We start from the raw sequence: 26571 nt of genomic DNA on the forward strand, positions 1-26571 counted from the left end.
AGGAATCGAATACATCCTTTAAAACGGATATTAGTCGTCAGCCCAAACTGGGTCACACCATCTGAAGGAGGGAAAAAAATTAGAAAGGAATTATGTTAGACTTGATACTTAATTTTGTTCTTTGAGTGTCTTGCATGAGAAGAGATGCCCCCAGCAAAATATGAATGTTTTATTTCCTGCATATATTCATTATTTAAAAATTACAAAAACTATGAGCAAATGTGATGAATGCTTATGTTGGATAGCAATCCAGACTTCTTTTCTTTTTCTATCCTACTATGAAAGTGACAGGGTCTGAACACATATAAACTGCCATTGTAACCCATGTATGCAGCTTGCCACCTACAAATCGTGTGCAATACACATGTGATGCTCTGCAGGTATTCAACTTCTCAAGCTGTTTATCCACAGAATAATAGAGGGGAAAAATATGCCAAAGTGGATGCAATTCTCAGTTCTAACATCACAAACCAGCCAGTTCCTCAGGATGGATTTCAGATGTCATTCACAGACTGGTTTCGATAGTCTTCAAGTATTCTTTTTTTCCCTTGTTGATAGTAAAACCAGGAGTTGGAGTGTATCTTTTCCACTAATGAAGGAGGGGATGGAAGTGAGGGTGGTTTGATTGGGAAGCTGGAAATATTTCTCTCAACTGCTTGAAATTTGTGGCTCAACTTGTTTCTCAGTGTTCTTCCAAGTGAGTTGCAGAAGTAACTTTACACTTGTAGAGACTGTCTGGCCACAGCATTATTTTGTTTCACAGAGGTTAAGACGGCTGAATCCATCTGTCTCCCCTTGCATGGGGAAGAGTGATACCAGCAGATGAATGCTAGCTTTTATGGGTACCCAGGAATCTCTATTCTTGTCCACACTATGGTGGTGAAAATTTTCACTACATAGAAAATTCTCCATCAGTTAATTCTAGCTGATTTACAACTTTTTTTTGCTCTATTTATGCAGCTACAAGGGGACTAGATACTACAAATACTAATTTTACAAAATCCCATGGTACTGTGATTCTAATTTGTGATGTGGCTGTCTAGGTATTGGAAATGTTAAAACAAATCCTGGGTGAACCAGACTAAGCAGCAAAAGAAAAGTGAAGTGTTTACACATGCAGTAGGTTTATTAAATAATTTCATAACTTGCCATGTGGCTGAACTCACGAATATCCCCTCAACATGAGGTAAATGTAGGTTTGTTTTGTACAGATAGCAGTGTTACTGTGATTTGTGTCTCTCCTCTGGACATGCAGTCCAGAGCAAGATAGTAACTCCATCTGCACTGTTTCTTCAGTGCTGGCCCCTATGCTAGAATCTTGTTTTGTTATAAAAAGGCTGCCACAAAGCTGTTTTCCTTCTGGCACAATGTTGTTGGCTTTTATTGATAGTCATTGTGACTCAAGTTCAATTCTTATATGTCAGTACCAAGGACAATTTTTCAAATGTTCCAAAGCTTGAGAGAGAAGGCTTTTTAGATGCACTGTATTACACATTAGAATGGGTGAAAAAACAACTTCCAGAAAATAATTTAGGAATTAACTAACTCAGAGGTGTCTTGCCATTGACCTCAGCACGCACTGGAGCAGACACATACTGCAAAAATACTTTGCTTTTTTGTTTTGGTTTGCAAGCTAGAGGGAATATTTATTACAAATGCAACAAAACTGGTACTTTGCAAACATATTAACTGTAATTTCAGAAAGTAAACTGCTGTTAGAGAATTTATTGACTGTCTATGAAGAGATGAATACTAGCATTCATTATCAGCTTAGTGGAAGAGGAAGCCAGCTACAGACCTCAGCCCAATTCTTGATACTGTTCAATTACCTCTGCATAAAACAAGTTCTCTTGAGGGCTTCCAGAATACTGATTAGGAAACATAGATTATGGAGTTTTTTCCTTTAAAACCCAGCAGACCACAAGCAAAGGCATCAATTAGAAAGAGATAGTCTTCTTACCTCTCTGTGCATGGTCTTGCTTTTATTACTCAGTTCTTTAGGTCTTACAGGGTGATTTACACATACACTACCCTGCCCCCTCAAGGGCATATACACATTCTTTGGGTAAAATTTGCTGTTTCGAAGTTAAATTTAAATATGCCAAATGCTGTTACTACTGCAACATAACTATTATGCTATTGCTAAACAGAAAGTTTTTAGAGGAAGGCTGTGTGTGTGTGAGCAGCAGAAGGCAGAAAATCTGCCTGATCCCCTGTGACAGTGCCTACATTTGAAATGGGGCAGGGCTATCTGTAAGTCTCTTGTTGCAGAACTTCTTGTTCTGAAATGCAGCTGAATGCAGAAATGAGCATTCATGCCAACTGATACAAACTCAACCTGTCTTATCAATCATCTTTTGCATACTCGTCCTACTTACATTTAGGCCATTATAATTGGAGGCTAAGTAAAGCACAATTCGTGTGTTGCATGCTCACCAGGATAGCCCCCAACAAAGAGAGGGTCGTTGGTGTCTGCCGAGGTCGAGGCCCGGTTTGGGCTGTCGGTCTCCACCTGTCGGCCATCCACAGTCAGCTCCAAGCGGTGTTTGACCTTGTTTGCAAGGACCTTGTGCCACTGCCCATCACACAAACCGCCCGGTGCATCAGGCTCATAGACAGCAGAGAATCGGCCTGCCCCATTGTCAACGTGAAACATCACCTGAAAAGCACGGCATGGGCATCAGCAAGTTTTCAAAACAGTTCAGTTGTTTCTGTTAGTTTGTTTGGTTTTTTTAAAGTCAACATGGTTTGACTGTACACACCAAAGACTATGTGGATTGCTGTCTCTCTGGGATCTGGGTTCTATCACTGAGTTAACACAAGTGGAAATATGCAAAATTGCTGTCTAAGTTGTAATTTTCTCTTTTCTTTTGGTCTTAGTTTTAGGGTGTTTTACACCCCTCTAAAATCTTTATAGCGACAGAATAATGACTGGTTTTCCAGACTGTGAATCAAAAGATATCCAAGAGAAACCAGCATTATTAATGACAAAGCTTTTCATCAAAACTTCTTATGTAGTCACTAATTTAAGACCTGATTGTAGTTTTAGGAGACTCAAGTATTACAGAATATTTTAAAATATCTTTTAAAAGTGTAAAATCCTCTAGATGTATGGAAAGCTGCAAGTGTGGCTCTCCTTTGAGAGCCCTGTTATCGTTTGAGACATCTTGAGATTGGGATAGTGACCTTGCATTTAAACTACCAATGCTATCTAAGCATTGTTTGAAGAAACAAAATGGCTTTGCTACTCACTTTTCCACCTACTAATTCAATGCCAAGCCCATCCATTTTCTGGCTGCTGACTCCTAGGAGAACACCGTTCCTTCGTGTTGTACGGAATTCAAATTCCACAAGCAGATCTGTTCCCACTCTGTATGCACCAACTTGGAGAGAAAAGGGGAAGCACAATAAAAGGAATAAAAGGAACATTATTCCTAATAATCATCACACAAATTGTGCTGAGTGTAAGGCAAAGTAACTAACTTGGCATTGTTAATGCACTCCATTTCATGTGAAACCTGTAAATAACTTTTATGGAATTGTGCTTGGTGCAAGACCTTGCTAGGGAGTCACATCGTTTCTCCTCAGGCAGGATAACTAAAAATGATCAGCAAGAGTTTGAAGTCCTGGTCTCACTTTGCCTCCAGCCAACAGGAGTTAGGTAACACTGGGAGTTTTTGAAAGCAGAACCTCCCCTTTCTCTGTTCTTTGGCTATCACCAGAATTGTTGTTCATTACCTGTTTTGGCAAAGCCTGTTCCATCAAAGTACGATCCCTTCTGTGCAGTGACAAAGCATTTTCCAACATTGAAGATGGAAGTTGGATTATTCAGGTCAACAGGTGATTCTGTCATTTTAAAATTCCTGATGCAGCCATCAATGCTTTGGAGGACCTGCAGTCAATATTTCAAACAAAATGTAAAACTATGAGAAGCAAGCCTAAAGCATGCAATCAATGAGTGCATTTTCTCTGCTTCTCTGCTGGATTTATGGAGCTGAATAAAACTTGAATTTTACATGGCTAATCCTTAATATCTGATTGTAATTGGAATCTATTCTTAATCATACTGAAGATGAATTACATTACTTTTCAGGGATGTGATCTGAGTCACATCTATTTGGCTTACTGGAAAGGACATAAAATAATACACCACATAATGAAACATAGCAAATTACATCAGCAATGCAGGAATTTAATGGCCTGTACTTTGCCTTTTTAATTGACTAGGTAACATCACTACTAAAATGAACAAAGCCCCTGTGTGAAGGTTGACATAATGGACTGCACTTAGTCTGATGACTGCAGTGATGAGGGCCCCTCAGCTGGCCAGAGAGGCTGGTGGAGGCAGGGAATGTGCTCATGTCCATGGAGGCTCCAGTGCAGGGCAGCAAACTGCAGCTCCAGCCTGGCTCCCCTGTGCTGGGCACACTTAGAACAGTGGTTTGATTTCCCACAATCTGCCTGGGGCAGGGGTTTTTCTGGGTGTGAGCAGGGCATCCCAGTGGGACCTCTGAAATCCACTGGCGTCTCCTCCAGAACCCACCCTCACTTCTTCTCTCCAAGGTCAGCATAAGCTGCATTTTGGTTCTCAGATTCAGAGGCTTTGATCTTTGACTTAAAGAGTTAGGAAAATCTATCCTGATACCAGTGAGACAGAGGAAAATGATACATCATGTACTTGGAGGAAGAAAAAGAAGATAAATTCATAAGCAGTGCAGAAGAAAGGAGGAAAATAAACATCAGTGTATAAAATTCAGCCTAGAAATACATACAAATACAAAAAGGACAAAGGCACACCTGCAGAGAGAAGTCTTGACTCTGCCCACTACCCCCTCTAACAACATTCTGACCTGTAATTGGAAAGAATTTCCAAGAATTTATTTTCTTGTAAATCAAAGCTGTATGTACTGTGAAATTGTACAGCTTATTACAGCTAAATACACCTGTACAATATTTTCAGGAGAACTTGAGCAATACCAGTGAATAAATTCAGTTCTGAGCTGAACAATGCTTTCTGTCAGATTTTTCATAAGTAGTCCTTCTTGTAATTTTTAAGTAAGTCATCTCCAGATCAAAAAATCTTGTCATCAGAAAAGAGAAATGCCAGAAAACAAAACAAATTTTTTCTGCAAGAATAAATCACAGAAATGCAAGATTTGTAGATGATTTGATAACATTCTCTAACTTTACAATTTTCTCTTCCCTATGGAAAAGCAAATCTGGTTATACTTTAGTGTGGGAACAGTAATAGGACCTCTTTTGCTGAAAGCAGAGTTTTGAGTGCTCAAAATGCTCAACATCTGCTGAAGCTCCACAGGTGGGTATTAGTCTTCTACACTGAAAAGGAAGCCAACCCACCATGGTTACATAATAGATTACTGTCTAAAAGGACTAATGTGTGTACAGAAGCAAGCCCTGACTAAGGTAACACATCCTTTCAACTTGGGTTTGCTTCAGAGCCTCTACATGAAGCTGCAACCCAACAGTCTTACACACTGCAGTGTATTTTACTGAGCATGACTGGAAGGCAAGCATCTTTTTTTACACATTTGAAGTCACAGCTTCATTTAAATCCCAAAGCACTGGGATTTTAATGAAGCTGTGACTTCAAATAAAACAAGACGGTCAGGACCTAACATGACTGGTTTTGCCAGACTGAACCATTTATCTGCATGGGTTCCCTCCATTACCTCTGGCAAATAGCACCAGGTAAGGACACAGTGTGATCTTTCTCCTTAGATTAGTATCTGTAAATTGCAGATATATTTCAAAGAGCATAAATTGATACTACTAGGAATTATATGCTGTGGGTAAAGAATTGCTTTTGGTTTTCAGTGCCTCAGATCTGGCTTGGTAAATCCTAATGATTTAGATTTGCCTCAATTTGGGCTCTCTGCACAATCAATTATTTACTAAAAAACATGATCTTACATGTCTTTATGGGATACAACTCTAATATGTAGAGTAGTTACTCACCCCCTTCATTCCCTATGCATGAGTCAATACATGGACTTAAGAAGGACCTAGGAATTCCTTTTCTGTATTTATTTGGTTCACTGAAAGAAGGGAACTCTTGCCTGTCCATAATGGTATTGGACATTGGAAAATTGTATTTTCCATTCCCTAAACATCTTGGTATAATGGTATTTACTCATGTGCAGCTTCTTTGGGAGACTGTTTCCTTACCAGTTTTGTGCTTTGTCTGCTCTTCATGGATTCTCTGTACCTACCAAGGATGAACCCAGACATAGTTCCTAATGACATTCCATTTTTGTGTGTCTGAATTGTGCCATGCTAGATGCCGAATTTGTTCTTTACAGTAATTAAATTCATTCAGATTCTGGCTTCTGCTTTGAAAGAACCATCTTCACAGAGAGCAAAAGAAAGCATGGAAGAGGTTTTTCTCCCATTCTGATACTGGTTTATCTTGGGAGGTTGGAAGGGCATCAGTGAGATGACTGGCATGGAGTCATGCAGACAGATGCAGTAAATGGTCTGGATGACAGAATACAGTGTTCCTAGTTAGCCCTAAAAAATTTAGGACAAAATTATATTTATTTCTCTGGGTGCTCTGTCATCTTGCACGTTAGCATGGAAGCCAGGCATTTGAACTAAAACAGTGATAAATTTATATGCACATTTAATTTGGAAACAGAAAGAGGACAACAGAATTTGCATGGCCCTCCTTCAAAACACACTCTCTCCTCTTTTAGTAATAGCAACACAAAAGGGATTATTAGAGTAAGCAGCAGTATACTGGGTATTTTGTCCAGGGTAATTTTGGCTTCTGCTGTTCCTTGTAGGAGATCCTTTCACTGTTTCTTAGCATTTGCTGCTAGATTAATTACAGCCAAGAGAAAGGGCAAGTGGTACTCAGGAACCTATATTCTAGCTATGCAGTGATCCAAGTGGATACAAGTGTATGGAGCTTTCTTTTTCTTTCTTTACTGCTTTTCCAAAATAGTAAATAACTCTAGTAACTCTGCTATTTCTTTTTTTTTGTTTGTTTCTGCGTTAATTGGATTCTGAGTCAGATCATTCCACTGACAGAATGTTGTTCACCTCCACTAAGGTCCATTTACTCCATATCCTTGAGCAGTCTGAGGGAAAAGCAAGACAGAACAAAACTGGGAAGAACATTTACAGCAATCAGGACACACTTAAAGCATGTGAGATAACTTAAAGAAATTTGCTTACCGGACCAATTCTCCTGGTTGTGTAGTTAATGGGCAATCCTCCCACATAAAGCATTCCTACAACATCCAGTATATCGGCCTTCTTGGGGCTCACAGTCCCGTTAGAAACACCATCTACTATGAGGTTTCCTTCTTGCTTCGCTCGACTTACTTTTATCTAGAAAGACACAAAAATGTGATACAATTACAGATATCACAACCAATTACAATTCCTGTAATTACAGGAATTACAACCAAGCACTTTCTGATTGTAACTACTGTTACCATCCAAAATATATAACAATTCACAAGAAAGCAGTAAGAGTGGTTACAGAAGTAGCACAGCAGCAGCTATGGATAATATTTATAGAACAAAGCTCCTGAGCAAGGTTTTGTGCCAACATCTGACTGTGGTTTACTTGCATCTGGGTCAGGAGGCATCATGAAAATGATTTACTAGAATTACTGAAAAGACTTGAGATGCCTTTAAAATGCTTCATTGTTATGTTATAATAGGGACAGCACAATATTTTTTTTCCTGGAATCAGACAGCAATTTTAAGTACTGAGAATAGATAAGTACTTCAGAATAAATGCTGAATGTTATGGCACTGGTTGCAAATCTTTATAGCGCACATGTTTGCAGAAAATATTGAGTTTATGATTCCACTAGCTTGGACATGCCTCAGATCATGGTTCATGCTACAGTAAATACAATACCAACTATGTTCTGTTGGTATTATGGCTTCTATTCAGACAATTGGACTGTGAATTGCATGGAGGGAGTGCAGTTGCTGAAGAGCTGAGGAAATTCTAGGCCAATGTCTGTGTAAAATTTTATATTGAAATCTCTACCATTCAGTATAAAAATGGTTCTGCATAAAAATGAATACATGCAAAATGCATCATGCATGTTAGCAGATTCCTAAACAGCGTAGTAGTTGGCTCACCAGAACAGCAAAGAGTGACAAACAGCACTTTTTGGCTCTTCTTTTACGTGGCTGCTTCTGCTCCAGTGTGGCAGCATATCTGTCATGCAGTGGGAATGACTGAACACTGACAAGGGTGGCCTGAAGGTGAGGGCCTGAACTTGGTGTTTACAGGCAACTGCAAATTTGGGATGGATAACTACACCTTGGGCAGGAGGAGGATTAGGAGGGTGAGACAGGAACTGGGAACAGACATTCCCTCAGAGGACCTAAACAGAGAGCAGGACTTCTGTAGGACTGATGGAAATGTTTTTAACCTAAATCATTCCAAATGGAGAAAAGGCTGTCACTAAAGGATTATTTTAAGGAGAAGCCCCTGCTTTATCACCCACAAAGACTGTGGCCTTTTCCTAAAAGTGTTGCCTCCCCTCCTTCTCAATTTTTTTTTTTTTCTTTTTGGGAACTGTGACTTTGTTTCCATTCTCTGCTACAGAAACAGGATCTACAAAAAGGGGCCCTCTCTTGTGGAGTGTCAAGCTGTATGCCCAAAGAGCAAAATTTTCCATTAAGAAATACATGCTCTACTTAGTTCTCTTAGACTAAAGAGAAAATGGCTAAAGAAGCAAAGGCATCTCTTCTGTATCTTCAGAGGGAGTAGCAGAATGGGGCCTTGGTCTGCTGCCAGTGCTTCCAGGCATTATATTAAAGAGATAAATGATTACTACAACTTCATTTTTTCCCTTTATGAAATACCTTGGTTTAGGAGGAGTTGCTATTATCAAAAAGTTCATGACTGAAAGTAAAAAGTAAAAGTAATTTTACTTTCATTTTGTGAAAGTAAAATTCCTGGAGAACAGAGTGGAGATGAGGAAAATAAAATGTAAGAGTAAATGCAATGAGATTTTTTGTCATTTAAGGATGAGATGTGGATGATGAATTTCTAAATATCTGTACAAAATTCAATGTAAAATATGGCATATAAATTCAACCCACAGTTACATGTATACTTTGCTTCTCTGTCTTGAATGGTGCCTTCCAGCATGTCACCTAATGAATATACTGTATGTCTGTTGTCCTTGGCCCAGTAAATATTAAATTTCATAGCTGTGATATCATTCCTTCTCTTAGCATCCAAGTGCCACAGGCATTGCATATAATGTTCCCTCATAAAGTCACAGAAGGTGCTGCCAAATAAATTCATGAATATCATATTTATTCCCTACTGAATTAATAATCCAGGGAAGGTTTACTTACATGTTACTTCTTTTTTTTTTCTTTGTTCTCAGCAATCTACCTTAACAATGACATTATTAATGTAGAAAAAACTGGTTTTAATGATGTATTCCATCATCATGAGCTGATACTCACATGAGCCCTATTAGGCAAGAAGGAACATTTTCTGTAGTTCCTTACTACATGGCACATATTTTAAATATGTTCAGAAATATGTGTTTCCTGAAGGATAAATTTCTCTGTACCAATGCATCTGACAGAATTTTTTGCTAGATTATTTTCTTTTTTCCCCAGAAAATACTAGCTGTAAAGTTTGGCTTGTGTGGACTACATTTTGCAAATATCTCAAGGCAACACAAAGTTCACTCTTACCATTGCAAAGAATAATTTAGAATTAGACACTATTATACCTGGTGCCATTGGCCATCATTTATTTTGTTGGAAATCATTGTGCTGGTGTTCCCACTCCCCAGATCATAACTGAAGTAAGGCAGACCATTCTTTATCTGAACTGTAGCAAAATCAGCGTGGTTGATGCGGGCCATATAAAACAGCAAGCCAGAATCAGCTGTTGTTCGGACTTCAAATTCAATTGTAAGCCTAGAAATCAAACAAACAGGAAACAGTAAAAATGGAAAAGATACCTGGAGTCAGGCTCTAAGCAAATTCATCTGCTTCACCTTTTTGTGTCTTTTCTAAAAAAATTTTATACTGCTAGTGGCCAATTTTACTTGTCCATTAGAATTCAAGGAAAATAATCTGGTTTTATGCAAATTACATTTCACACCCATCTGATCCCTGACACGTGAGCATTCATTAACTCCTTTGCTATGGAGATACAAAACTACAATCTTGGCATAGAATTTCCAGATGCAATTCTCAGCTGCAGCTGTAGCAGCTAAAAAATCCCAGCACTTGTAAAATTCCAGCAGCGTTATCCATCATCCACACACATAATGCTCACAAAGAGGAGAGAGCTGTAGTGACAGCTGGCAAATGTTGAGTTTCTAATGAGTTGTATTGCCTGAAGACAGGTTGCAAAACTTTTAAAGATGCAGACAGAAGAGTTTACAATGAGGATATAAAACACTTATTCTGATCTCTCCCAAGAGAAAGTGAGGTTGTGTCTGAGCAAACCTAATGACCCCTTGGACAGAATGGTAATGTTGAGAACCTCCTCAACAGCAAAGAACCTGTGAAGAAATTATTTAGATTTTCTAATGCTAAAGTTGCACTGGCAACACATCACTAACTTTGCTCAAGCTGAGCTGCAAAGTCAGTACCTGAAAGCAGCTGATAATATAAATGAAAAATCATTGCATGAAAATGATCAGTCCAGGATCATTCCCAGTTTTCTAAAATTAGCATATGTGGTACAACATCTTTATAGGGATAAATAAGCATGGGGCTAATGGATTTGGAAAATATAAGCAGCAAAATTGCTTAGTGATGTGTCATGGCACATTCGTTAATGACCATGTGCCTGCAGAACAACAAAAGAAAAAACAACTAACAAATTCTATCTTCACAAATCCATTGAAAAAAGTTGCATTTTTATAAACAGTTCATGGAACTCCTTTGCATGTTAACAGCTATATGTATATAGTGTTATACTTCAAGATAGCAATATCATTTTTCCTTTTTACTGTGCAAGACTGATCTTAACTATTGGAGGAAAGGAAAAGAAAATCCTTATTAAAAGAAATTATACAGTTACTGAAAAAAAAACTTTCCTCTGAAAAAGCCATCTTTGAAGTCAGTTACACAACCTGATTCCATTACTCTGGTTTTTAGGAAATCAGTCTGGGATCTGCGTGTGCCCAAACCTTTAGAAACAAAGAGGTAAATTGTTTCCATGAGAGCTACTTAGGTGGGCATTTCATTGCCTAGATTTTATACCTTAATGCTTTTTTTGGTTTGCTTAATGAAATTAATTAGTCATGCCATGTGGTCTTTTCAGATTATGTCCATAGGTTTGGGAGATACCTTTGAGAGAATTAGGAGGGGCATTTTATTTTGACACTATTCCATCAAAACTCATTGCTGAAACAAACAACATACCTGTTTTTCACTTTGGTGTCATCAAATGCAACTGCAATGTGGCTGTTCCTTGAAAGACCAAACTGCCTGCCACCTTCTAAAATAGCTGGTTCTGTGTCAGCAGCACAGGAATCCTGCAAAATACACAACAATCACGCAAACTTCATATTTTGTGTCTGTCTCAGCTGTGCATGTGCTGGGAGTCTCCCAGCTGCTCAGGAATGAGACTATTGTACCTAGTCTAGAGACTGGCCCTGCAATATTCCAGTGGGCTGATGTCTCATCACACCAACTGAAGTTATAAACCAGTCTGACAGGAACTTGGTATAAAAGCAGAGCTCATTAAGATAGCTGTAAAAGCAAATAAAAGTAATATATGAACATTGCTGCTTTCATGCTTTCACCAGTGGACATTTACAAGAATCTTAAGTGATTTCCAGGCAGTTCAGTGTACTCTTAGCTCACATAACTGAGTTTTACACAATAGGATGCTCTCTTACAGAAATGAAACAAGATTTAAGTTTTAAAGGGATGCTTTTGTTGTCAACTTGAAATCCAGTCACCTTAAAAATAATGAGTTAAAAGTAGTTTCAGATCCTGCACCTGTCAATGAGTCCTTCATTTTACGTCTTTCTATTGTTTTACAACTGTATTCTTTGCTTAATGTGGTGTTGTTTTCCCCTGTGCAGTTGGAAGGCCCCCACAAACAATCAGGGAATCTGAATAACTGATGGATAGATGTAACAGCTGCTGAAATCCCCCAGCTGTCTAATGTAGAGACATTACCCAGCTTGTAAAGAAACAAACCTCTCCCTGTCATTCCACTTCTGTTAATCTTCAAGTGGTGCAACAATGCAAGGTAAAATATCTTCTGCCCACCATAATTTTCTCGTTTTAATTTCACCAGGTCTTTTAATCTTTGGTCCTAAAGCTCTTGCATAGGAGTGTCTGGGGCAATGTGAGACCATGGTAATTACCAGCTTCTACTCATGTCTGGCTTTTGCCTCCCACTGAGAGTATTGTGAGGAAACTACTCATAGGATCTAACTCAACAAAATATCGGACAATCCTGCTGGGAAAGAAACAAACTTTGATAGCTGCAAGCTCTGTTTTTAAGCACTGTGGCTGCTATCCTTTTGGATTGGTGACAGTCTCTTATTTGAGCCCTGACTCAGCAGGGGCGTGCAAAGCACAAGGGGCAGTGGCTTGCTGACAGAGTTCTTTCTCTGAAATAGTTTGAAAATGTCATGAGTGACTTAAGCCCTGAGATTTCAGCTGCAAGGAGGAAATTTATTTCCCTCTCTCACTCAGTTTTTCAGTAATATTTTTTGCTTTCACACATCACAAAGATCTTCACAACGGTATAGAACACCTCTAAAATATAGTTTTGCATAATAAATGCTCTGGTTTGAATATGACAGAGTAGAACACCATGCATTATGACAAGAACAATTGATACAGCAATATGCAATGGAGGGAAAAAACAGGGAAAATTCACCAGGACCAAGCAGGGTTATGAATGTATAATACCAGTCTTCCAGTGATCAACAAAAAGAAAAAACAAATCATATTCCCATAATTCAGGGTAAAATTTTGAATTATTTTAAGCTTTACAGGCTTATCTAGAAGTCTAACAACTAAGCTAATGACCATACCATGCATATAATACCTTCAGTTACATTTGAGCTTGCTAAAATTTAAAGATAGGGAATAACAACTGGTACTGGAAAGAATTGGAAAATACATACACACACACCTTTCTCTGGCACACTTTTACATGGTAAAAGGATATATTCTGACAGTAAATTTAATCCTAGGCTGGTATATGTTAGTAAAGGGTCTGACCCTAACACAAGCTGCTCCCCAGCACCAGCAAACACTGCAGTTTTTCTTCATTCCAGCAGGGTGACTGTAAGAAAGGGCAAGGAGTGCGGGCGAGTATCCAACACACCATGGTGGCTGGAATCATAGTATACAGTGATTGTTTGCTAATAACTACTTATAATAGTAAGCATTCATCATGAAAAGTCAGCAAAAGGAAAAACAAAACCAGTAGGGCATGTTTAAAAAAATCCATATTTTATTCACAAGCCTGTGCCTGCTTTTGTTTTATCTAAGGACAGCCAGCTTTACAGCTTTCATCAGATTGTGCCCTAAGCACAGGTCACCAGCCTGTATTAAAATATCTCAGCTTTGCTTTTTGAGTAATGGCCTTAATGTGTCCTGGCCGCTTAATAATCTCCCACATAACATGAGAGACTGAACTCTTGAGCTGCACTTTACTTCAGTCTTGTAAGATGTCAGGGACTTGATTGGTAGGTCAAGAAGCTCGGTGTGTACGGCAGTGGAAATGAAGAGCAGAAAAGGCCACTGGTGGACTGTCACACGTTCTCCATATTCTCATTTGCTGTATTAGTAATCACAAAGAAAGCAATTAGTAGAAAAAGCACTGCAGCAGTCCCCACAGTTCACTGGATGCTGTTAATAACAGAGGGCAGAAATGCATGGGTCAGAAGCGGGCAGTACCGTCATGGAGTCAAAGGCAGAAGGGAGGCTGGCGCTCTTCGTGTCAGCAGCAAGCGAGCCCTGAGGAGCAGGGAACAACGTGAGGCAGAAGCAGCAGTTACCCAGTGTGGAGGAGCACTCTGGCATTCACAGAAAGCAGCAGCAGCAGACTGGTGGCTGGTGTATTTCCCAACTGTCCTACTTATGGATCTGGTCTTGCATTTAGTACAGGGTAGGTTTTTCCTCCCTTTGGGATTCAACTGCCCTCCCTTTTTACATGCAGATGGATGCATGTAGATAAAAAAGGTCCTAAAAGTACTCAAATAGAGCATGTAAGTTATTCAAGCCTCCTATGTGAAAATACTTTTTTCTGCTGTACATTTTCCATATGCAGTCCTTCTACACTGAGATTCTGTATAATTTACTGTAGTGAGTGCCACCTTATATGAGTGTTATCTCATTACCAGACTGTAGTTACTTTTTTGCAACAGTCCCCATAAAAATACTTTGAAGAACTCACTAATATGAATGTAACAGCTATCCAAAAGTTTACCTTATTTAAAATAGTTTCAAGTCTTTAGCATACTAAAACAGTTTCAGTATTTCCAAGAGAGAAGGGGAGTAATGGTGTTTTATTTAAAATTCCTGTTTCAAATTATCACCGCTCTAGATACGTGATATACAAAACTCACCAAGTTGGAATGGGACTAGCTTCTGATATTAATGAGTAGATCTATTACTCTCCATTTTGCTATTTTAAAAGTTAGTGTTCATAGTCTTAGGAAGTGTGCACTTACTCTGTCATGCTCTTCTGTGGTTTGCTTCTTTATTTGTTTTTAAGGACAACAGATTTGTTTCTAAGAACAACTGCATTCCTTCACAACAGTGAGCATTAAACTGGATAATCCTTTTTACCTTGTTGCCTGGCTCCTTATCTTTCTATAGTAACCTTACTGTACTGCAAATTTTCTTAGAATTCCAAACGGAGAAGCTGCATGGGAGCCCTGACGCTACAACTACTCCACCTTGTGGGAACGAGTCACAGCCGCTGCCGGAGCATTGGGAGGCTGGAGTCTGTAACTGTGGGGCTGGAGGCACGCTAATACCCGAGATGGAGCTATTGAACCCAAGGCTCCCATTTCCATGCATGTGATGTGGAGATTTCAGTAATACCTGAGAAGTCTTTCTAGATAAAGCTGTGCCACATATACTGGCCAACAAAGGTGGTCATGTATCTCAAATAGAATTTAGCTTCTTCTTGAAACCATCTCATTACTATTGAAGTGTAAATTCCAATAATGCAAACAGGTTCCTAACTGGGGAATGCGCAGTCTTTTCACACCATTTTGAAACCTCACTCATACTAAACTATATATGGCCTGCATAAACCTGTCGGTTGTATTCAGCTCTAACAAAATACAAATAATTTTTCCCTCAAAAACATCTTCTGGTGTACGTATTACTCATTTTAATATTCAGATGTGTAAACATATGTTTGTGAACAGTAAAATGTTCCATCTGCTTATAAAACTACTAAACTTGTGAGACAAGGAGTTTCTTCCTTAAATTTTGCTGTATAAGACTGCTTGCCACTACCTCACTGTTTATTTCTGGTAACAACAGTTGAGCTCAATTTAGCAGTGACTGGGGTTTCATTTTGTAATTCTCCTGACTGAAGTTATAAAATAGCAGTGGAGGAATTGCCATATTGAATAGGCCTCCTGGTTTATCTTTTTCTTCATCATGTCATTGACATGACTGCTATCATGTGCATCAGAGACCAGCACAAGAAATATCTTAATGAAATGGATTTCCCATGGGAAAATTTCCCTTCCAACCCCAAGCAAATATTGCTTGGCTTACACCCTGAAGTGTAAGGGTTTATGGCTAAGCATGCAAGCCAAAGATATTTCTAAAACTATATAGTTCTTTAAATTACTGTTGTGATAATCCAAGCAAAAGATAGCAGCCTGTTTTCCCTTATCTGCAGGTTTTACTGACCTGCAACATGGTGTTCATTTACAGTATCATGTTGAATAGTCACTATTTTTGTGGCAAAGTGCTTCATTATTCTTGATGAGTAGCTTTTCAATTCTGCCTGGGAAAAGAAACTTTTCAGACTCTATCTGGCTGAAGTGATTTAAACTTACAAGTGCTGATGATAGAGATGGTGTTGGAGAAGGAGAAGCAGGAAGGATTCTTGGCCCTTCTTTCTCCCCATTAGTGTCTGGCTCAGGTTGGACCAGAACTGTTGCACGAGTTGGTTTATCTTCATCCTCAGTTGGCCTAGCTTCTGGTTCCAGTGTGGGACATCGGCCAATATCCGCATTTTCAAAGGACACGGGCTGAGCAAAGTCCATGGGGCTGAGAACACACAAGAAGAGCAATGTCTGTTATTATTTTATCTGCCTTTATATCACCCATTTATAAAGAACAACTATATGCTGCAGTGTAATTTCACTTCACAGGACACAAAAGCGAGGACTCATTCAGCCCTGTACAGGTAGGTACAGCTACAGAAGCAAGACACAAACTAGAGGTGATAGTGACCATTGGCTTTTCTTCCTACAGTCAGTGCAGAGAGACAGGCATCCTCTTTGGCAAACTTCACAGGCCTATGTAGCTTCAATGGTATTACAGAGAAGCCATTTACTCTGATGTGGAGCAATAAAATCCTAATTTAGGTACGTCAGATATGTGAAAGAAAGATCTAGATGGAAACTTTTTATAGAGGTCTTATTTTATTCACCATTGCCTTTCCTTTTACTCAAATGCTCCTTCCAGATTACTGCACTTTCCACAAAGTAAATTGATTCCCATGGTGGTTCTCAGAATTTTGACTTCTCTTGGAAGTCACCCTTACCTAAAATAAAGTGTTATAGTACACCATAAATACCTATCGCTGACGTATATCTTACTGCTGTGTTACTGCTGAAATTCTGTGATTTCATGGATAACCAGACAGTGTTGGCTTGTCTGTAAAACAGCTCATTAATTGCATAGCCTATGGAGCAAATACTGTAGACAAAAAAAAAAAAAAAAAAGGAATGGCATATAAAGAAAACAGATCATATTCTAGGATTTGCTGCTAGTATGATTAGTTGCAACAATAAACTTTCCAAGGCAGTTCAACCAGATCTCATTAACTGGACATTTTTTGGCATCATTGAGACTTACGTGGCATTAATGACAAGATTCCATATACAGCCCTCAAATGGTGGTATGCTTCTGAGAGGTGCAGTGTGAAACTGAGAAGATGTACCCCCTACAAAGAGTTTCTTAACAGAGATGGGCAGGTCTGATGGCAACCTCTGAGTCTGGACTTTGTCTTCATCAACTTGAACACTGAACATCCTGTGGAAAAGATTTGAAAGCAAAGAAATATATATTTTACGCTGGTTATTGCTTGTATTGAAATCACCCCCTTGCAAGCCCCATTTACTCCTACACCAGCTGTAACAATGAGCAACTCAAATTATGTAATTGGCAGCTCACATTAAATGCATATTAACCACTAGAAGGGTTTCAGCTGCTGCTGTGCCTCCTTGGTAGTTGTTTGACAAAGCCTGGCAAAACTGTGCTGTGTAGGGGCGATAATGTCAGACTGTGGCAGCATAAGAAGAAGTGGTTTGTGGTGAGGCAGTACAGACACAGTAAGGGCTGAGCTGGCTGTACTGTGATGGTAGATATAATCATCTAGAGCTCAGCAGGATGGGAACAGCACGGGGTCACATTTTGTTTGGACTCCCTATTTCCTTATTATCTTCTTGCTGGGGCACAACCAGACTGCTCCGACTGCAGGATCAATGGCAGACATACAGCACACTTTTTAAAGATCTCATAGCTTCTTCTGGGGGAGGTGGCAGAGGAGGAAAACTGCTGATTGTTCACAGTGTACCAATACAGGTGCTATAATTCATTCCAATGGGTATTTCACATGGCACAAGCAAAAGACAAAGCAGTCCCATGGTTACTGTTAAGGCTGAAAAGAGGAAGGTAGGAGCCTCTGCAGCACCACTGCCTGACTAATCTGTCTTTGGCAAATAAATTCCCTTTTGTCAACTGCAAAATTATATTGAACTCTGATATTCTTTCTTAACTATAATTACAAATGCAAGCAACTTCATATTGAAAATGCTTATTGAAAAGAGACCTGTTTTCAAATACAAAATGCTTGGCTTTGTTATTTACACACATCCTAGACAGAAATGGACAGTGACTTAAGCACCTGAATTATTTAAGTGCTGTACTATGTCTAAATTGTCCAGTTTCCTCATAGTTTTGGATGAATTAATTTGGTTTGGAAAGCTGCAGAGCAAGAAATGTGATTAATTTTTCAAAGGGTTAGAGAAAGCAGTTATTAAAAGACTTATCTTTCAGGACAATCCCTATGATATCTACCAGTCCCTTTGGCAGTGGAAACAAAAGAAGGGAGATTTCCCTGGAGGCAGTTCAGAGAAAAAGACTAATTTAGGTTCCATGAAGTGTCCCAGAGAGGACATTTCCCTTCTCTGGCTTCAGAGGAAGTGTTTGGGAAGTCAGATTGTGAAGACTCAACTTATCCTTTTTGCTGCTGTGTTTTAGCCATGGCTAATCATCATAAGCATTTTGGGTCCAAGCTGATTTGACCCAAAATCAGCCTGCAATGATGTACATTAGTCATCAACAATATCATTTTTCATAATTATGTGGACAATTATCTCTCTGCAGAGTTTTCACAGAAAACATTTAAAAAAATAAAGCTTGAGATCATGATGAACAGAGGAAGAGTTAATCATAATTTATGTCTTTTCATATACATTTCAGGCTACAAAAACTTCAGAGTTCAGGCATTTGTTTTGTAACAAAGCTACTTTGAAAACACAGAGGTCTCATCTGAACAAGCACCATCACTGGATGGCATTGTACAGCAATTTTGCCTTGATGTACTCTCATATACACCCTCATAAGGTCAAGCTAACTGTACTGGCTACAGCACTGCATAAAATAATTTACTTTGTTGCTTAGAGCTTTTTATTATCATCTGCATATTTGTGTTCTGTCACAGTGACACAAAATGTATCACAAATTGCAGTAATCCATTTTCTGAAAAACTATTTTTTCCCAAAGCATTTACAGTTTGACTTTGACCTAGTCATCGAAGTAGAGGAGTCTTACTGTCTGGAGGCATTATTTGTGAGAGGTTTTTTAGCAATACAATAGAAATTCAGTCAGAAAATTATACAGAAAGGAAAGCAAACTACAGAGAGGACAGAAGGGCACCCGGGGACTAGACAGGAATGGCTGGTCAAGAAAGCTTCATTGTTGTGGGGGTAAGAGGGTGAAGTGGATAAGTGCCTTTTGTAACATGTTGGATGCCACATCTTCTTCCTGATTTCTTTTAACAACACAGAACATTGTGCATAGTTCACTAATCCAACAAATGTTTGTAGAGAATGTATACATTTGTTCAAATGCCCATTATAAACCCTGCTTGGAACAAGGACTATTCCAGGCCACAAATATTATTGGCTGCCTGAGTCCTACACACTGGAGTAGTGCTGTTTTTAATCACTTTCTGAATGGTGAAGTGTAATAAGAAAGTTTTAAAATGTCTGAAAAACGGCAAAGGAATTTGAGTGAAATTCAGTGTAAAACAACATGGTCTGAGAAGGTCTGTGATGGCTTTTCCAATAAGAAAAGTGGGATTGTGTTTTCATTGTTTTGCCACATTTAGCTGGGCACCACTGTATCCAGCACATGGCATCTCAAAAAGGCTACAGGCTGCTGTGCTGTAGCAATTTGAACCCTTTGAAAATTATATTTTTCTATAGGTCCTGAAAAGGAGATTTACTGCACCATGGCAGAATTTCTCACCCACAGATCCTTTTATAAAATATATTTGCAAAGAATCAGAAGATTAAAGATGCCATTTCAAGCAAACACAAGTCTGGAGAAGCAGGCTGGCAGCCTACAAAAGCATGTAAACCAGCTCTTCAGAACAATAATGGCTGTTAGAAGCTTATTTCTAAGAATTTCTGGATAATGATGGAATGAAACTTTTTGTCTCAGAAGAAGCATTTACACGGACTGCCAAAGCCATGAACACATTTGCTTTGTTGGATTAGCTGTGCTGTGTGGCCTGCAGCACTTGTGGGTGTTTGTTACCCTCCAGCTCGCTCTATCCGGATGGAATGTGCTCTGCCGTAGTGGAACTCGCCAGCCTCGGGCCTGACGGTGATCCTGTGCGGATCCCGGATCCCAGTGGAGACGTGCACTTCCAGCCGACCTCGGTTCAGGAACACCGCGTAGTAGGCCTGCAAGGTGCACGTTGGAGTGAAAAGATAAGTCATACTTGGAAATAAATGATGTCACTTAGTTTTACATTAATGTGTATGTTTTATTGTCTTACACTGGCTGTCAATGTGCTCACCGTAGACGAGACACTGCTCTTTCAGTTCTGCTGCTGCTGTGCTCAGACTCCAGCATTTTTATAATGAGGAAGGGATAAGACGAGGTCATGATGGAAAATGTCAACAGAAGATTTAATTCTCTATCTATTTTCAGGGAAGAATGGGGACTTCTAACCTAGAATTCTTCTCATTTATGATGTTATAGGACCTGCTCTTAAACTCATCAAGCCCTGAAGTGCATTGATCTCAGCTTGAGTTCTGTGTTTGGAGGGCTGGCAAATCATGCCAGTAGTTACTCCAGCACCAATATCATATTGTGGCAGATTTCAGGATCTAAACTCCAGTTAATATAGCAATAAGAGGTCACGTTCACCTCTGTGACCTGAAGAGCTGGGAAATGATGAAGGAGCCCCTAACCTGAAGATAATGTCATCCAGGTGAGCCATTACAATGTCCTGCCCCTGGAGCGTGTTACTCTAGGTCACCAAGAGCTCTCTTCCAAAGCAGCCAGAAAGGAGAATAATGAAATATCACTTCCCAGAAGTCCTGAACAAAGAATGCATCAACACAATCTGTTTATTGCTGCTGCAGTGTGCCTGTCTGTCAGGATTTTAATCAAGATTTAATCAAGACTCGAATAATTTCTAACAATTTCACTGTGTTCACCACCTTTGTTTTTTGGTCTCAGGGAAATTAGAATGATACTCATTTATGTCTCTATGAATAGGATTGAGAGAGTTTCCAAGTATTAATAGTGCATAAGTAGTCCTCAAAATAAGTGAAAAACAGTATTTTCTAATATTTGGGTTTGGTTAAAAAAACGCAACATGGAATATAATAGAAAACCAAATCTGCTGCTTAGCAACAAGCAATGGATACATGACTGTAAATCTGTAAGAGAAACAATTTCTCCAAGACAAAAAAAACCAATTCTGAGCTTCTATTAGATTCCTCATCAGATGAAGGATGACACTAGAAATAATTTATTCCAAATAGCTGAATTTTAACTTAAGCGTAAACATCTGTCAGTGTCTTTAAACAAACTCGGGCAGTTCAGTAGAATTGTGGGGTTTTTAAAAAATATTTTTTAATCTTTAATCTTGATTTTTTTAAATGTCTTACATGTCCTGTCTGCCTGCGCTTTCTCTTCAGGGGAGCAGCTTTCCTTGCAGAGTGCCTGCGCTTTCTCCTGGGGGGAATAATTGTGCCACTTGTGCCAAACAAGATGATCCCAGACTCATTCCTGGTGCTGAAGGAGAGATTGATTTCTGTGCCCACATCAAAGGAGACCGGCTGCAGTTCCACAAAACCTGGCTTGGAGAAGCTGACTGTGTGAATGTTCTGTAGGAAGTAAAGGGCAGGAAAGTGCATTAGTAGAATTAAAAGCAACATTATGAATGCACAGGAAGATCTCTGAACTAAAATAATAAACTATGTAAATATAACTAGTGTGAAAAGATGGAAAGTAATAATAAACACTTAGCAATTTATTCCTCCAAGTGTTCTGCAAACACTTTTAGATTATCTGTTTACATCTGGCAACATTGCAGTATTTGTGAAATCCTGTCTTATAGGAAGGCAAAGTTCCAGTTTTATGTCAATATATCCTCTTGGATTAAAAATAACTGCTCAAGGCTGTTTTTATTTTATATATGTATTTTCCATTGAGTTAATACAGTTGGAGTTTGCTTTTAAATCTATACAATAGGTAATAAACCCCAATATGAACATAAACTATTATTTGTCAGATGTGCTGAGAGAATACTTTTCATTAATCTTCATTACTTCACTAAGCACCACTGCCTTCTTGGTTACTCAGAATCGTAAATGAAGCACTTGTTGCACATGGCCCAACTCTTCAGTCACTGGTAGCCATTAACACAATTTAAAGAGTAGAATATGTCATCAAATAATAAGTCAGCGCATACTGCAAAAGATTTTCTGTCATCACTGCCAACTCATGTATTCTTCCAGATGTGGAAGACCAATCTTTAGAAACAGTGACTTTTTCTTAAGTAGTCTGCCATTTTTGCAGTACAGCAGAAATGTTTCCAGGTTTAGAAATAAAAAATTGTGCCAGATAAAATAATTTCTGGTGGTGCCCACCTTTCTCTGAAATCTGAGGACATTTTAATGATTGAACACATATCCAGTCTTTATCCGTTACTTTTGCTCCACACTTTTTAAAATTTTCCTACATCTTATTTTGTAAAATTAGAATATTTTATTTCCCCAAGAAAATGGTTAATCCAATTGGATTTCATACACTGAAACCTCAGCATTACAAAATAATGTGAAAGGCAAAGTACTTCCTAAGATTCATAGCAACAAAAGAAAATGAACACAACTATCCTTCTTTCCTGTTTCAGGAAGAATATACTATAAATCAAAATAGATATGTACCTCTCTATCTAATTTTTTCTGAAGCCAAATCTGTAAGATTAAAAAGCATTTGAACAATCTGCTTGTTTACATTTTAGCTTTACCACAAACTTAAAAATATGGATCTCATAACAAATCTAGTCTAATATCTCATCTGAGAGTCCTACTGTAGTGTACTTTTTGCTCTGATGAAGGCCAAAGGTACAATGGATAAACACAGCAAAATAGGGCCTTTGTCTTTTTTTTTTGGCCTGGCCAAATTTCAGTTGCTGCTCAAAGTAAAGTTTTAATGTTTTGTAGAAAGAAAAGATAAAATTGGAGAGCATCGGATTAACAACTCATTTGGAATTACTGTAAAAGTATCTGATATGGAATATCAGATATATGCTATCTACCAGATATATGGTATATATGGCATCTGATGGATATCTTCCATCTGCTTGCAAAACTATCTTATATAGTAGAGCTTTCCAGGGAAGAAATACAAACTATTCATTGGGACACAAATGCCAGTGGAAGTTTTGGGGTTTTTTTGTATAAAAAGACTTTTCCATGGAAAATGACTAAATTCTCTCCCAAATTTCAGGTCAGATCCTTGAATACTATATGCACTGAAAGGCTGTTAATTGCAAGCATCAACAGCTGAAAACAGATGCATTAAAGCTAAAATAACAACACCAATTTTGCACATTCTTAGTGATCAGTAAGAAATGTGCCTTCCAGCTCATGACAGTAAATATTTATAGCTGAGGTTTTATAGAGTGAATGACTTTATAATAACAATTTAAAAAAAAATCCTTGTGTTTTATGTGCATCAGATTTCTTTTTTTAATTTTTTCAGTGTTGTCCATGCCAATCTTCATTAATGTCAGTAATTACCATTTTAGTCAGCTGAAACAAAGCTAAATCACTGCTAAGCAGTTCAGAAAATCCTACCCTTTTAGGAACAGGGATATCACAAGTGGCCAGGGACACTCTCCAAGAAGGCAGGATCTGAAAAACTGGTCTATTGCTGATCAGACTTACCTTTCTTTCTCTGAAATGTAACTGTTTGGATTTTTAGGTTAGATTCCCATCTAAAGAATATACTATATACTAAATATACCATATGCGATTAATCTACTATGCCATAAAACCAGAAACCAGAAAACATTTATAACCATTAAGGCCAAAATACATGGAAATCAGACTAACCTCTAGTGTGCATCCTTTGGTTAGACCAACAAAGTCAGGACTGCTCAATATGTTATATGGTGTCCTTGAAATTTCAATGTCTTTGAGGCAACCTGTGTATTTATCTAAGTTCACTTCAGGCCTAAAAAACATTTAGAAGCACAATGTGTTTTCAAAAACAGAGTTTAGGGAGAACAGTCAGCCAGACACACGTATGTACACTTTCAGTTGCACAGATGCTTGATTTTTATTTTTATTTTTATTTTAACTACACACATACACTCGAATTCGTGTTGCCTTCTACAATCTATCAGCACACATTGCACTCTGCCTTGCATCACTCAAAGTTGAAACAAGAGGTTCATCTCATCTCCAACTGACAGCAGTCCCTTCCCCAAGTATTTCTTTCTTTTTTAAAGGGTTTTTGTTTGGTGGTTGTGTTTTCTGTGTTTTTCCTTTGATAAAGGAGAATTATCACCTTTAGTGTTAAAACACAAAAATGGAGCTATGAAATAAGGAAGTTGTTGTTCCTTAGGCAAAGCAGAAAGATGCAAGCTAGGAAATCATAACAGTAAGGAGAGACTTTACTGGAAGAAATTTCTCATTCCTCTTTTTGCATGCTAGATCCAATGAAAGAAGAACTTTAGCAGTGTACAAATATTTGAATAAAGTTCTTGCCCACAAGCTTCAGGAATGCAATCAGGTGGACTGTCATTTATATTTCCAGTATCTTTCTTATGAAAATTGCTGCATATTTTCTTAGGACACAGCAATACATCTGACCTTTTCAGGCAGTTAAACAAAACAAAGCACTTGGGTTTGTTACAGAATGTAACTATCCATCCAAAACAGGAAAATATTGTAATGGAATTCAAGTTCCATGTTTGACTCATCAGCTGGCTGATGAGAAGAAATAAGAAACACTTTGAAATAAGACCAAAACTATCATGTTTGATTGCAAAAGTACGATTTCCCAAGCCTGGGTACACCAGAGGGAGACCATAACTGCTGGTAACATCTGAACCAGGCTTGCCAGAAAAAAAGCTTTATAAAGTCACTTCAGAAAAAAACCTGCCATTGATACCATGGAGAGTAAATCTAAAAAGAAAAAAAAACAAAAAAGCACCATTTAATTCGTTAAAAATATTACCCATGAGTGTTTACTAGAGTATCTGAATAGTATGAACAGCTCAAAATCAGAAAAATTAATTTGGGAAATAAATAAGGATTCAAAACTGGGGTGGGTGGGGAAGAGGGGAAGCAAAAACCACTTCAGCTCCCTGGAAGGAAAGAAAACATTTTGAAGAATATTAATTACAAAATAAAACCAATTTGCACAGATACTAATCAGCTGCACGTTTTGGCACTGAAAGCCATTCTTTGCACTACAGCCAACCGAGCAAGCGTGATGTATTCTCTGGCAAATTAGTACTCTCTGCATAAGTTAAAGCAAGCATCTGGTTTACTAAAATGATCCATATGCTGCTTTAGTTACAGTCAAGTAGCTATGTCCACCTTTCAGTTTTCTTTTTTTTTTCCCTAGCTCTTCTCCAGTTCCTTTACAGATTCATCTTCCAGTGGAAGAACAGTTTTGCTGTTATCATTGTCACTGGAGCCCATAATCTTTGCCATCCAGAAACCATTCTTGATACTCCCTTTCCTGCCTCGTCCAGTGACAGACTGTCCTCATCCTGCCCTGTTACAAACAACCACAGAATCACAGAACGGGTAGGGTTGGAAGGGAGCACTGTGGGTTGTCCGGCTCAACCTCTTTGCAAACACTGAACACTTGCTTGATGTTTTCTTAAAACTTCTTTTTTCTTTTTTTTCTTTTTTCCTTTCCAAAATAAAATACATAAGGTCCAAGTTCACTAAGATCTTCTGTAATTCTTTGTTTGTTTTTTGGGTTTTTTTCTAAGTTCTTTTTTGTGAAAATAGGCCAGTTTTGTGGGAAAACAAACAGTTATTTCTGGAGCTTGAGAGGAAATAATCTTTCTAAAGTTCAGGGCAGGAGTGTGGGGGTGAAGTTGTATTTTTCCAATTCAAGCCAGGAATTAGACTGCAAAACACAGTGAAGATCTCTTCATATCTGAGCATACCAAAGCAAAAGCGACGGATACAAATAGCTGCAAACTGAAAATGCAGTCAGAAATAGGTGACCTCTCTCTCTGCCCCTCATACTCCTGTTCTGAACACGAGAAGCGGCGAATTTCTCAAACAATCTCCACCGCGCTCCCATGCTCTCCTCAGTGAGTATTCAGTGCCTCTGAGCAGGGCGCTGCCCGCGTCCCGTGGTGCTCCGCATCCCCCGCAGCCCGGAGCCAGGCCCAGCCAGCCCCGGCTGAGCTCCGCGCCCGGGCAGCGCACTGCAGCCAAGGGGAGCTCAAGGAAGCAGCGGCTGCGAGAGGAAAACAGAAGTCGCTCGTGTAGGTGTGTGCACAGCTGGAACGTGAGCGGTGAGCACTCGGGGGCGGCTCAGAACGCTCAGCTCTCAGAGCGAACGAAGAGCCTCAGAGGAGCAGCTGCTCTGAGCACTGCCCCAGCTGCTGCTGCTGCCGCTGCGGTGCCACCCGCGCTGCAAGCTGCGCTCTAACTAGACACATGCAAGTCATGCAGACAATCTGATTGCTTTTACCTTGCCTTCATACTGGGGCGAGAAAGAAAGACAAGAAAAGAAAACAACAACATGGCGTTAATTGCAGCAAGTGGTACCTCTTGTATTGTTGTTCCGTGATACAACAGT

The 26571-nt window shown here is 38.9% G+C and overlaps 1 protein-coding gene across 1 annotated transcript in view; it reads right to left on the bottom strand.

The window, feature by feature from the left end:
* LAMA2 (laminin subunit alpha 2) overlaps positions 1 to 26571 on the bottom strand; it is a 335803-nt gene that overhangs the window by 202 nt on the left and 309030 nt on the right. The window contains exons 52-63 of the mRNA XM_059468183.1: positions 23850 to 23970; positions 21396 to 21614; positions 20029 to 20177; positions 17059 to 17235; positions 16032 to 16245; positions 11398 to 11510; positions 9747 to 9936; positions 7198 to 7353; positions 3739 to 3892; positions 3253 to 3383; positions 2437 to 2659; positions 1 to 61 (exon numbers count right to left, since the gene is read on the bottom strand). The exon at positions 1 to 61 is cut by the window's left edge and continues 202 nt beyond it. Of these exons, the coding sequence (XP_059324166.1) occupies positions 1 to 61; positions 2437 to 2659; positions 3253 to 3383; positions 3739 to 3892; positions 7198 to 7353; positions 9747 to 9936; positions 11398 to 11510; positions 16032 to 16245; positions 17059 to 17235; positions 20029 to 20177; positions 21396 to 21614; positions 23850 to 23970 (1908 nt within the window). The remainder of the gene's footprint in view (positions 62 to 2436; positions 2660 to 3252; positions 3384 to 3738; positions 3893 to 7197; positions 7354 to 9746; positions 9937 to 11397; positions 11511 to 16031; positions 16246 to 17058; positions 17236 to 20028; positions 20178 to 21395; positions 21615 to 23849; positions 23971 to 26571) is intronic.

The sequence above is a fragment of the Ammospiza nelsoni genome, chromosome 3 (assembly GCF_027579445.1).
Source record: "Ammospiza nelsoni isolate bAmmNel1 chromosome 3, bAmmNel1.pri, whole genome shotgun sequence".
NCBI classification, from domain to species: domain Eukaryota; kingdom Metazoa; phylum Chordata; class Aves; order Passeriformes; family Passerellidae; genus Ammospiza; species Ammospiza nelsoni.